General features: G+C 40.0%; 2 protein-coding genes across 2 annotated transcripts in view; one reads left to right on the plus strand and one right to left on the minus strand.

The window, feature by feature from the left end:
- LOC145434596 (uncharacterized) overlaps positions 1 to 13457 on the plus strand; it is a 269611-nt gene that overhangs the window by 14413 nt on the left and 241741 nt on the right. The gene's annotated exons all lie outside the window — the stretch shown is intronic.
- Positions 1409 to 5507, minus strand: LOC145459599 (rhodopsin-like). The gene is made up of 3 exons (XM_080338186.1): positions 4811 to 5507; positions 4644 to 4733; positions 1409 to 1901 (listed from the first exon to the last, which is right to left on the minus strand). Exons 1-3 carry the CDS (start codon positions 4892 to 4894, stop codon positions 1818 to 1820), a joined length of 258 nt encoding a protein of 85 aa, XP_080194312.1. The 5' UTR covers positions 4895 to 5507; the 3' UTR covers positions 1409 to 1817.

The following is a 13457-nucleotide window of genomic DNA, read 5'->3' on the forward strand; positions in this document are numbered from 1 at the left end:
GTATTGCAGTGATACTGGCATTGGCACAAAACTTTTACCATGGGTTACTGGAGGAGTTAGGAATCCCGATATACAACTCAACTGAATGGCAAATGTCTATTGGTAGATCAAAAAGGATCTGAAAGTGTGGCATTCTCCGATATGGCAACGTCTTATGTGCAGTAACAATTGCACATAGCACACATTGCACTCAGTTAGTCTTCGTGAATAATACAGAAATTTTGAGAATAATACAGAAACATTTTTGCAATATGACAAGCAGGACTGAATCATATCCTATGTGTCAGTTTTGAACAGAGATGGTCAAAGTAGTCAAGAAATCTACTCAAGTAGAAGTAGAAGTAGCGACGAAAAAATCTACTCAAGTACGCGTAGAAGTACTTCTTCCATAAGCAACCTGAAACTACTTGAAGTAGAAGTAGAATTGACTGACTGACTTTAAAAGTACTCAAGTAAGTAAGTAGTTGTGAAAACGATCCTAATACGTTCACATGGCTTGTAAAAAGGTGCAAATTGAGCTATGCGATAGGTGACGAGCTTGATTCATATTGATGCATACCAGCAGGTATCCAATTTTCGATAGCATAAGTATTCGTCCACATCATGGGATGAAAATGATAGTATTGCTATGGAGATGCGATGGTAATCCTCTGTTTTCTCGAACTGCACGTTTTAGAAAATAGCATGGTGAACGGAACCACGCCAACCTTCTACCTAAATTATAATCTGCGCTATTTTCGTGAAATCATACTTGTATCTCTGTATCCAGCATTGCGCGCGAAGCGCGACGAAAATTCTGGGTTTCACCAAACTTTTATGAAAATTAAATGTTGATACTCAGTGAAAACAGCCCCGAAATTCCTCAGACTATCTTCCTGATTGGAATATTGAACTACTTCTACTTGACAAACTGAAAATAGCGAAAAGTAAATAGTAGATCACAAAATATTACGAAGTAGAAGTAGAAGTAGCGAAAATTAGATCTACTTGAGTAAGTACCAGAAGTAGAGGAAAACTACTTGAGTACTTCGAAAAAGTAGAAGTACCTCGTTACTGACCACCTCTGGTTTTGAAATACTGTGTATTCTTAGTGGTCAGACAATAAGGATGCACAATTGCACATGTAACCTTGATACACATATGCCGCTGCACTACTACATGTTTATGTCGGACAGCTGACATTCAGAAAAGCTGAAATATCTAAGTAATTTCCCGGAAAACCTTGGCATAGTCAGCAATGGGCAAACAAAAAGAATCTGCCAATATCTGAAGATGATGGGGGAAAGACAAAATTATGAGTTATTATCGTAAATTTGGGCCCTGAAACGCGCTTTTTAATTGTTCGGCAAAAGTAATATCCGTTTAAATCAATCAAATAAAGCAGTGCAAATGTTTATATACAGTCTGTTGATTTACTATCGACTGCTTGAGGTTTTTGAAACGGTTTATACAGTTTACACAAAATATTAAAAGAAGTGCTTTTATGTGGGTTATCAGACAATGTGGAGGGTGCCTAAACCTAAAATTGGACGTGATGGAGAAAAACGTAAGTCATTTTTTAATTCAGCGCCCAAAAGTTGGTCAAAATCAATTGTCTGATCAAAGTCAACAAAAATTGTGTTACCAGTGTAATGATTAATCCATTTTTTTATTAAATCAGTGATGCCATATAAGGTTCGTAGATATATTTTTTATCACTATAATGATGGGTACAAGTATCACAAAATACAATGGCATGATTTGTAGAAGGTGAATTAACAGTTGCGCAGCATCATGGCCTATACTGATGAACCCCTTCTCAGGAATAAAACTGAAGTTCACCGTGTATTAGAATCGGTTGAAGCTTCATCGTCTCTTCGAGAATTTCCACTTAACGCGACTCTGATAACTTCCTTGCGGATCTGGAGGATAGACGAAGTGATTTTATCGTTAAATAAATTCCAAAAATGCCACTGCAATTACGGCTCAGTGTGCAACAGACGCGGACAAAGTACACGGCGAGGCCACTCGTGGAGAAGTCGTGCCTTAAATTGCCACTACAACAACAATAATACAAGAAATAGCGCTTTCGTAGCGAACGTACTTCAAATAGAAGTAAAACTTTACGTATAGTATAGATATCTAGTAATCAGTGTTGGGATCAAGTCACTACCTTCGAGTCACGAGTCATCTCGAGTCATTGCAGATTTTGACTCGAGTCAAGTCAAGTCAATCGATTTTCGAAGGTGACTCGAGTCAAGTCAAGTCACTCAATTTTTGGAGGTGACTCGAGTCAAGTCGAGTCAAGTCGAGTCAAGTCGAGTCAAGTCGAGTCAAGTCGAGTCAAGTCAAGTCACGAGTCAAGTCACAATTCAAGTCAAATTGAATTTTCGAAGTATGAGTGATGATTCAAAGTCATAACAATCTGCCAGCTGTGTGACAGACAGATTAATTAGCCTTTATCTTGGGTCAAATAACGAATATAAAGTTAAATATACATGCAAAAAGGCGTTGTATCGCACATGCGCACGTAAAACCGCTAATAAAATACGTGAGTAACTGCATAGTTACATGCTACGGTATGTTATTATCAGCCAAAATAGAGTACCGAATACGAAGCCTCGAAAAGTTTAAACAATTTGATATGGTACACTACCCATCTACACAACCGTGAGAATATATACGCATAAACTATATTCATTCGATTTAAATCATACAAGAAGGTTGGTAAAGGTGAAAACTGCGCAATGTAAGCACTGCGCCATCTACGAAACATAACTATTAGATTAATCTACTACTACGACGGCAACGTAGCGGTGATCATTTCATTTGCGGCCAATTTATTCGTGATGTAGCAATGGAAGACCAGCGGAAGTGGAACGTACAATAACAGAAAGACTGCTCACATGTGTCACTGGCGTATCGCAAATTATCCGAACATACACATGATACAGTGACTTAGTCGACACCATTTACTTATTGATGACTTGAAATTGACTCGTAAATTTTGCTCCGAGTCACGAGTCAATCCTCATTTCTGAAGCGCCGAGTCAAGTCAAGTCAAGTCATTTTTACAAAGTGACTCGAGTCAAGTCAAGTCATACGAAAAAGTTGACTCGAGTCTGACTCGAGTCAAGTCATGACTCGAGTCATCCCAACACTGCTAGTAATATGTATGATACAGCTATTGTGCAAAAAAGTTGATTTTGCCAAAGAGTTGCATATTTTTGATATACACAATCGAAGGAAGGTGAATATTGAAATTAAATGATACATCTTGAATGAACACGAAGTCGGTATATTGTCACTACAAATATGACTATTTCATCCGTATCTTTACGACAATCTCACTCCTATACGCGCAATGCAAACCTAACCAAACACCGTACGTTCTATTTTCCAAAATGCAAAGTGTGAAAAGTCAGTCTGCTATTACATCCGTTAAGCGAAAGTACGTCGATAGTAGTCGACTTCAGTAATTAAAAGTAGACACGGCTATTCGAAAAAAGTCCAAGTAGGGGAGATGTGGTACCGATGGATCAAAAATTGCAAAATGATCTCTGGCCCTCAAATCTTCAGCCGAGAATAGTGGATCTTTTGCTGTCTCAACACTCCGATACAAGCTCAACCTATCGCGGACATTTACATGAATATCCGCCTTTTCAAAAAATATTTATAAACGTTTAAAATTTGTTGCTCGAACGTGTCATCGGTCCCCACCCGGTGGGTCCAATGGCACACGACCATGGGACCTATGAGACATACGCTCAATAACTCAAATTTGTTACCTTGTTTTGTTGTTTACTATAAGCTAAGCTACAGCAAGCCAATGAAAAATGTTTCGTCGCGACCGTCAAGAATAAAATAGATTATATCAACTCAAATGTTGGCCGAAAATCATGTTTTGATTTACGCCTAAACTTAAAAAATTAATACCACATACATATTACCCGCAAATAGGCATTTTGACTTTCAAATACCTCGTAATAGCGATAAATATAGCGATAGTGATATGATTTACAGCCTATATATATGTAGGCGAGCTTCTGTTGTTAAGTGATTAGTTGGTCCATCTATTTTGCTTGATTTGGCTATCGTATCATAGGTCCCCCACCCCTAAATATTGTAATTGACTTGAAAATAGTCCACTCGAGGATGGTATTGATTCAACAAATATGTGGCATTATATACCCTGATACAAGCCCTATCCTTCACATCAAAAATTATGGCGGGTTTGTTAGTCTGAAAGGTTATATAGAAAAATGCAAAGGTCGATCGAAATTTACTTTACACCCCCTAAAACGTAAATCATTCGTCACAGACCCCATAACTCACGCAGGTCGAATTTTTTCCCATGTGAGGAAAGATTCTGTCAGCATGTCAGACAAATTCACGGAGTGTTATCATGGGATTATCATGGAGAATTTTTCAAGTATTTTCGGTCCCAGTGATCCATCGGTACCACATCTCCCCCGTCGACACCAACTTCGGTGTTCGATGGTATAGCAAAGCAGATAGTAGCAAAGAATGTTGATGCGCCGGTCTTCAGAGTTTAAAATCAGTTAGGGGTTCAGTTGCAAAAAACTCTGACTCAGCAAGCCATAATCTTTAGCCACTCCTTTAGTCGCAAAGATACGTAGCAAATGCAACGTTTAAACTCTAACCTGACTATTCATCAGTACGTAGATAATCGGATTCAACACAGTTGCTGATTTGGCGAAGTACACGGGTATGGTACCGACATATTGGTTAACCTGAATGAAAATAACTTCAATTTACTCCGTACAACATCAACAAATCCAATAAATCTGAAGTGAGCTTATAACCAGACCTGCATCCCTGGACGAGAGACAGCCGTTATCGCCACCAACGTGTACGGTGTCCAGCAGATCAGAAATGCGATCATGATGCTCATCACTATCTTGGTGACGTCGCTCTCAGCCTCTTGCGATTTTCGCGAATGGATTGATGATGCCGTTCTGGTTTACGGAACATCTCATTGTTCAGAAAGACGACAACTAACGACAAATTCAATCAGCAATGCCACCAAATTTTCTATATAAGGTAAGAACGCATGTAACGCAGACTGTATATTTTAATCCTCGTTCTCAAAATTACCTGATATATCCATAATGCACATACCGCCAGTTTATTTATCCATATTAAACCCATGTAAACAGGACAACACGCCGTGTTCTCTGTTTTTGTTGTTTGGGGGTATTCATGGAGTTTATCGACTGCAATGGTCATTGGTCATGTACACCAGGCGATAATCCTTACTTTTGATTCCATAACTGCCGACATGTAGCACGACCCACTTACAGGCTTTTTTAGTACACCGCTTACGCGGATTATATGGCGAGCAGGAACGTAGATAAACAGCCCACACTTAGGTAGGAATTCTGGAGTCGGTCGGACTCGACCCACGGCCCATTGATGTTACAGCCGTGAATCATACCTCTAGACTATCTCGCCACACAGTGCTTCATGATAAATTCGACAATCAAATTTGTGGAAACCTGCACCCTGCAATTTTGTCTGGGGCACTATCAAGTCCTCTTGTATCTAACAGTTTCAGTATTACCAGAAAATACAAATTCGAATTAAAATTAGAGCGATAAGCAACATTTTCCAAATTACACGCGAATTAGGTTACCGGCGTTTCGCTTAATTCTATTAGAGATCTAGAATTATCTATAGTTGTTTACGCATGCCTATAGTACGGGTATGCGCGAGAGAAGTAAAAAATGCCAATATCACCTTTCGTATAATCATCACGATATTTGCGTAGCAGGTGGCCAATGTGATGAGTTTGCCAAACTAGCAGAAAACCATGAGCAGTATCAGGTATATTCTTCTGTTGAGGTGTCTGGTATTCCAAACCGGCCCGCAGTTTGTACAGATTCCTTCTAGGTCGTATCCGCCCCATAACAACGGCGGAAGGTTCCATGTTATAGCCCATAGCCAGGCGAAAAGCAGAGCTGAAATGTACAAGACGCTACTGCTGTTTTCGACACCAATAACACGCAGTTCTCATTCGAGGAGGTGATATGTTGGTGTTGTTCAATTTCTTGAAAAATGCATGTAAAATACATGGAAAATAGGCTTGGATTTTTTCCAACCTATCCTTCCATCGCAGCTGGGTTTTAACTAAGGCACAAGGTTCCGAGTCACAAGTCAATTATATAGGGTTACCATATTTCAGTAGCTCAAAAATCCTGACATTCTTTAGCGCCTGCTACCGGGGTTTAAAATGAGATATGATCACATTGTCTGTAAATATGACACCACACTCGCAATGCCTTGCCTATCGATAGGCCTATACACGAGTGGATATCTGAAAATCGGTCATGAATGAACTAGGCTACTGAGCCATGTCTAATTTGAGATCTTGTGATTGCAAGGGTGGTATTCTCATTTAGTCTGCAACAGACCTCTCATTTAGTCTGCAACAGACCTCTTAACGGGACGGATGAAATCGTCTCGCGGACCGTAGGCTACGCGCTTGACACCCCACGCGTATATATACTGTTACGTCGGCGGATATTGTAACCAGGACCGAAACAGGACTTTGTTAGCCTCCCTCCCGCAAAACTGCTCTGGGGCTCAGCATTGGGCGATCGATTCTGGTGCTAACTATATGCATGCAAAACCAGTGTACGCGTTTTGGGGGAGTGTGGCAAAGTGAGGCTTTGGTTTTTTATTTTGCTCAAAGTTGTCAGCGGGCTCGCGCAGGGAATTAGTGACTTCGCCCAGACTCTAAGACGAGTCGAGTCATTTTCAGTATTTCGCGACATAACAAGAGTGAAATGGAGTCATCGGAAAATCACAACTGGAGTCGGGCTCGAGTTGAGTCATGAGTGACCCGAGTCATATACAATCCTGTATCGCAGCCTTGTGTTGTGTGTTATTTGAGCGAATAAGAATCGAGCGATTGTTGAACATAGGCCTACACATAGGGTTGCATTTGAAACAAATGGTTGTTTAAAACGCTGTTTAAAACATGATTTAAACAAAGTGTTTTAAACAATGGCCTTTAAAAAATTGTGTTTTTTTAGAGTTGTATAATTATGTCATAATTGTATAAATACTTTCCAAAAACATGTGGTATTATGAGCCTAAGGACGGCGATTACCACCCGATATAGCTGACTTATATAATATAGGATGGTGGGAACCCTCGAAATAGTTGGTTCAAAAGCTATAAATAGATCATAGGTACGGAATGAATGTTCTGATGATGATGATGAACGCCGTTCGTAAAAATGCAGCAAGAAGATGTAGTCCTGGTTGAAGATATTTTTGGTCCGTATGACAGGGGTTGAAGCCTATTTCGTCTGAGGAGCTATATTTACCGTATATTTTCAATTGTGAATATCAACCACTATGACGTGACAATTGAATATGTGCGACGTGACAATTGAATATGCGTGACGTAATGGTTAAAATAAACATGTTTTAAACATGGGCCCTGTTTTAAACATGTTTTTTTTTAATTGATTGTTGTTTTAAACATTACAATCGATCGGTACTGTGGATGATGGATCAAATACTAAGCTGTGAACTCGATTCCATTGGGTATCAGGTTCAAATCCCATCACCGATGTCGCTATCGATCGGTAGACTGTTCTACGCAGGTATAGTAATTAGATATTCGTCAAATGCAGATCGAAATCATCTCACCGCGTCTAATTATGCTACTGGAAAGCACTGCGTAGCCGCATGCGTAAATCCGTCGGGAACCAGAAGAAAATTACCAATGTAGAGAATTCTGAATTATGATATCGATGAATTGTACTGTGTCCATCATCCACTGTTCATGCCTCGCTTACTGGATATTGTCCGCGATCCCGTGAGTTGTTCATAACATGCAGCCGTAAGTGATCTGCGATTACCAGAACGTAATCAGGCCATGGCTATGAACTCTGTCATCGGCAAGCATTTGGCTGAGAATGCAACTTGCGCAAAAAACTATCGTCATGAAAGAATCTCTATATTAGGTAGAGGCCGCACTCATTTCCATCTGTCTGCACTGGAATCGACTTTCATTAAAATCCACCGACCGCGCTTGCGTCAACAGAAGGAATTTTTAGTCAATCTAAAAATTGGCCACTAGCTGCGCCCGCGGTTTGCCTGTATTTCATGTTGTTAGTTTCTATGACGTCATAATTGGTTATATGTAATGTAGCTAGATGCATGTTTATACAATTCTCCATTCGCTGACGATTGCCCCTGAAGAGTGTCATCTCGAAAAGCCTCGGGTTTTAATATATATCTGCCATGAATATATTATTAAAATGTGTATTAAAGTTCTGTAGCCCTACCCCAAAGAGTCTCTTAAGAAACATAGATCCTAAATCAAACCATGAGGATCATTCTTCTAACTGAAATTTTTAATTTAGTCTCCTCGGGCCTCCATTTCAGTCTCGCGATTAGATGTATCCGACTAACTTTATCAATTACAGCAAAACTCTTCCTACATCAAACCTAACCACTAGTGAGCTGACCCCCCGAGTAACGAGATATTGCGACATGAGAGTAGATACACCGCGAATTTTCCAACTGACTTCAAAATGTCACGATCTTGAATACCTTGCCTTCCTAATACGAGTATTAATTACGATACTCACGATATTCCATCAACACTCTCTACTGTCAGTGTGTCTTACCGTATCGCCCATGCTTTACTTGTGGTACATATACTCCGAACGGTCTGCATACCACAAGGTATCTTGAGAACGATAGGATGCATATTATAGTCAAATTTACAATGCCTGAATGGAAAGACCTTATCAGTGAGTTACCAGACTACTTGACGATAGAACGGATGATTGACAGGGGCGAGTAGCGGTTCATGCATATAACTGTCAACCAAATAGCCGGGGTGGTTAAAGTATACTACATGTATCACAAGTACAGTAGGGGCTTGAGTAGCAGTAATGCCGTGAATTTCGAGTGGAAATAACAATTTTGGACATTTGTAAAAACTACATCAATTGGAAGTTGACAATTAAAATACGAAAAGTACTCAAAAGGGGATAGTTCGAAAAATTTATATTTTTTCGAGATGTTAAAAACCTTTCGCACTTAGTCGGAGATGGATGCTCTCGAAATTAAATGGTGCAGCATCGTGACTGACGCAACAAAGTAAGTGCCAATATGACCAGTGATTGTCGAAGTAGTCTCGTCTGGAAGTGGAAATTATAAAGACGTGTCAAGACTATTCACGAAGAAGTAAAAAATAAGATTTGAAGATTTGAAAATTACACAGGTTAGTAGTGTCAAAACGAGATTTGGTCGATGGGTCGTATACTGTCGCAGGTCGCAGGTCACCACTTTTGAACTCGTAGTGTGAATCTTCCCTACCAATATGAAATGACAAATGACCCTACAAATAGCCGCAATGTTTGAAAATGCATGAAGTTAGCGTGGTACAATTTCTATTTCGGCCTGTTGACAGGACAATTCCATTCTAAAGATGATGCAACCATGTCCCAAAACTAGTTTCCACTCTGTATCAAAGTGAAGGAAGTAATCCTAGCTGAAGTAATTCATTGCTGGCCACCTTTAATTATAACGCGGTGGTATTTTTGAAAACACATTCAGTTACCTTGGGTATTTCGCTCAGCTGTTCATACAACAGCTCTCATGAAAATGATGCAGACATAGAGCAATATACTTCGCAGTTTACAAAATCCAAATCGAACAGGGTCAGTAGCTTATCCTAAAATGTTAAGTAGATATGGAAGAAGACTAGTTATACTAGACCAGGGGTTCTCAAAGGGTGGGCCATGGCCCACTGGTTGGCCACAGGAGCATTTGAGGTGGGCCACAAAGCTATTTAGAAAATTTTAGAATTAATGTAAGTTTAGTTATATTTGTTATCTTTATCGCTAAAAATATATTCATATTATCTAATTATACGTATTTCCATCAGACTCTGATGACACGTAGTGGCATGTATGGAGTCAGCATGTACACGTTATAAACGCCAGGGAGAAACGGCGGCATTTTCCAATGGCTATGACAACCTACGGCTAAATGCAACTAAAATAATTTCGAGTAGGCTATATAATAACTGAAATGTAATGCTGAAGTAACCAAGTATTCCGGCGGGGGCTGGGGCATATGTCGTATGCCGTTGAAAGGAGTGTGCAATAAACTCGGAGCGAAGTATAATTGATGTATAGATTTACTGTACTTAGGGAAATCGTGTTATTGTAAGATAAAAAATAGCCATAATTGCAAATTATTAGCAACTTCTGGTGGAGGTAGGTATACTGCACCACCGCAACGAATCGTAATGGAATGAGGATTTAGCAGAGTGCATTAAACTTTGGATTTGGTTTAAAATGTTCGCCCTGATATCATTGTACATAATGTAAGACTCACATGAATTGATTGTATCGTTGGATTGAATATTCTGACATCGCCGCTTCAGTTGGTTTGGTACCAGATGTGTTATTGCATGCATATTAAAAAAAACTTTCTCTACTCTGTAGTACCCCATTCACCAATAAATTGTTGGAACCTGATCCAAAATGAATATATTATTCCTCGCAATAGTGGAACTAAAATCCCAATCACACAGTGGATGCGTGGATTTGATCATTGTGTTTTGCGATGCGAATGGAGCAGCGGACGATCATGATATACACCAGAGTTCAGCCTATGATCTACCAAGGCCGTAACTAATGCACCAAAACCCCCCATTGCAGAACCTCGAAGAGGGCCAAGATTATTTCGTTGGTCGTTTGTTGGAGGGTGTTTATACGACTTAAAAAAATTTCGTCGCGCTTCGCGCGGGGTCTACATTTTTATGTCATCAGTAAATTAAGGGCAAAATGCGCATATTTTGAGAAATAGGCATGTCGGCGCCGTCGATTACCACGCATTGAACAGGACTATGACTTCAAGATAAGAGGTGGGCCACAGCACATGCTCAAACCGGAAAATGGGCCACGGCCAAGAAAGGGCTGAGAACCCCTGGACTAGACACTAGAGTAGGCTACTTCATGTAAGTATACCTACTTATAGGAGTCCCCGGAAGTCTCGCCCACGGCCCCTCAATCGTATGGCCACCACTGGTGATGAGGCCATGCTTCAAGTCGAATACAGTGAATTTCAATAAGGAACATCGTTCTGGGGTAACGTGACTTTAGGCTATGGTCTTTCATGTACCATGAATACCAACAACATACGCTATTCGATCCGTGTCATGACTTTTAAAGAATGTAAAGAAATACCATGCTTTGCCGAACGTTCCAATGACGAAACCTTCCATATCACAAACCACCTGGCCGAGGTGGAAGTATCCCGCTGCAGTGGTAGTTATATTAATACACCCGCCAAATAACGCACTGCAAAAGTCAGTCACCGCCAGATTCTGAAGCATGAAATGTATGGGTCGTTGCAGATTCTGAAAGTCGACAAATGAATTCACTCCAAGCAACTGTCTGATAAGCAATAGTCTGAAACGAGAGGCCTTCAACATTTTTCTTCTTGCTTTTGATATTCATTACAAAATGATTTGTTACTTAACCCGTATTAGCATTTGTCATCAGTCTTACATGTGAAGAGCTTCTTGGAGGTACAGAACTTCAATATACAATTAAATAGTATATTCATATTGAAATGAACCCGAATATTTTCGGCTGACACTCGTCAGGGGTAATCGTCAGCAACTAGTAGAGAATTGAAAGAACATTGTATATCAACAATCGTCACAAAATATGACGTCACCAGCATGAAATTTCGAATGAGAGAGCGTTCAATGTACTATTTTTAGGTGATACACGAACTCCTTTTGTTGACAGAGTTTTGGTTGGTGTATTTTGATAAAAGTTGATTCCAAGGCTATCGAGACGACCGATTTCGAATCGTAGGTCGAGACCGTTCACAATTCCATTTGTGTGCCTTGGAATCAACTTTTATCAAAATACACCAACCAAAACTCTGTCAACAAAAGGAGTTCGTGTATCACCTAAAAATAGTACATTGAACGCTCTCTCATTCGAAATTTCATGCTGGTGACGTCATATTTTGTGATACGATTGTTGATATACAATGTTCTTTCCCATTCTCTACTAGTTGCTGACGATTACCCCTGACGAGTGTCAGCCGAAAATATTCGGGTTCATTTCAATATGAATATACTATTTAGTCTTACATGTAATCTAAGTTCTTCTTTGAATCTAAATCCGTATATGCTCTGAGTGAATACGTTGCAAGAGTCATTGGAATTGACGACTATGGCCGTGTTGCTTCGGCAATGTCAGATATATTATATTCACGTTTGTATTAAAGAGTGATTTTATCATATTAGATTTTGCGATCTATCGGATACCAATTTTGACTATTGCCCGTTCCAACAAAGCCTCGCATACCTTCATTTGTCGACAAATAGGAAGGTGCACTGACCTTGCTCTCATAGGAAGTCACTAGGAATATTCCGTTCCCGAGAAGAGCAAATGCGGTGATCGTAGTAATGTAACTGAACAGTAAAAGGTAAACAAAACGGGGAACCGGTTTTATTCGAAGATTCGACCAATCGGCCACACTACGGAGAGCAGTTCCATTGTCGTACGACGCTAAATGAGACATATCCTGAAATTCAAAGTATTGTGCATCTCGATATATAGATATCGTCTATTCCACTATATATAGCCTACCTGATACAAACTCGCTATCTCCCCGTTGCTTTGATAAAGTGATTGCGTATATTAGCTGGCTTTCGCGAGAAGTGTTATAGTTGGAGGCGGACAAAACGGCGCAGCAACTTTATTTCCCGTCTTTTCACTCAGCATCTTGCGGGCGAACCGGAAAATCATGTGATGTTATTAGTGGACTACCAAGACTTATAATAATTATCGTAAATTACGATTGCATGAATATTCAATGAGCGACGAGGGCGAATAGGCTATATATCAAAAGCTTAGATCCCCTTAAGGTCTATGTCCGCACGGTTATAAGCCGTGTCAATCAATACATTTGACGTGCAGTTCTCAGTGTCGCAAACGTCGATGTAAGACAGCAGTCGCCAATTCAATATGGGTTAAGGGTCACTTTTCAAACTTCGTAGGCTCCGCGGGCCGCAACCACCCATGTCGAATACACGAATAAGTTATACACTTGGACGAAATTTCCACGATACGTTACTGAATACACAGTTTTGCTCTCTAACTCATGTGATAGATATATATTTACTGACTATATATTGGTCAGTGCACAAGGGATGAGCAGATTTGCACGGATTCAGATCATGCGATGGATTGTCATGCTAATTTCCATGGAGCCAGATTATAATATCGATCAAATGGGACGTCACAATTGAAGATTCGTGATGTCATCTCGGCACAAAATCCTGATTTGCGGCTACGTATGATTCCTCATGTGTGTCATATCTTCTGCGTTGAAAACTGATGTGATGTCAAACTCGTACAAAACCAAACCCCAACATTATTAGTGACTATCACAAGT

The sequence above is a fragment of the Botryllus schlosseri genome, chromosome 2 (assembly GCF_051294905.1).
Source record: "Botryllus schlosseri isolate E-star chromosome 2, Bs_hap1, whole genome shotgun sequence".
In the NCBI taxonomy this organism is placed as follows: Eukaryota; Metazoa; Chordata; class Ascidiacea; order Stolidobranchia; family Styelidae; genus Botryllus; species Botryllus schlosseri.

Excerpts from the sequence above, each read along its gene's own strand:
- LOC145459599 (XM_080338186.1), bottom strand. The coding sequence starts at position 4,894 with ATGAGCATCATGATCGCATTTCTGATCTGCTGGACACCGTACACGTTG. Across the intron at positions 4,734-4,810 it reads TCTCTCGTCCAGGGATGCAG|GTTAACCAATATGTCGGTAC; the intron begins GTCTGGTTATAA and ends ATTTTCATTCAG. Across the intron at positions 1,902-4,643 it reads ACGTACTGATGAATAGTCAG|ATCCGCAAGGAAGTTATCAG; the intron begins GTTAGAGTTTAA and ends TCTATCCTCCAG.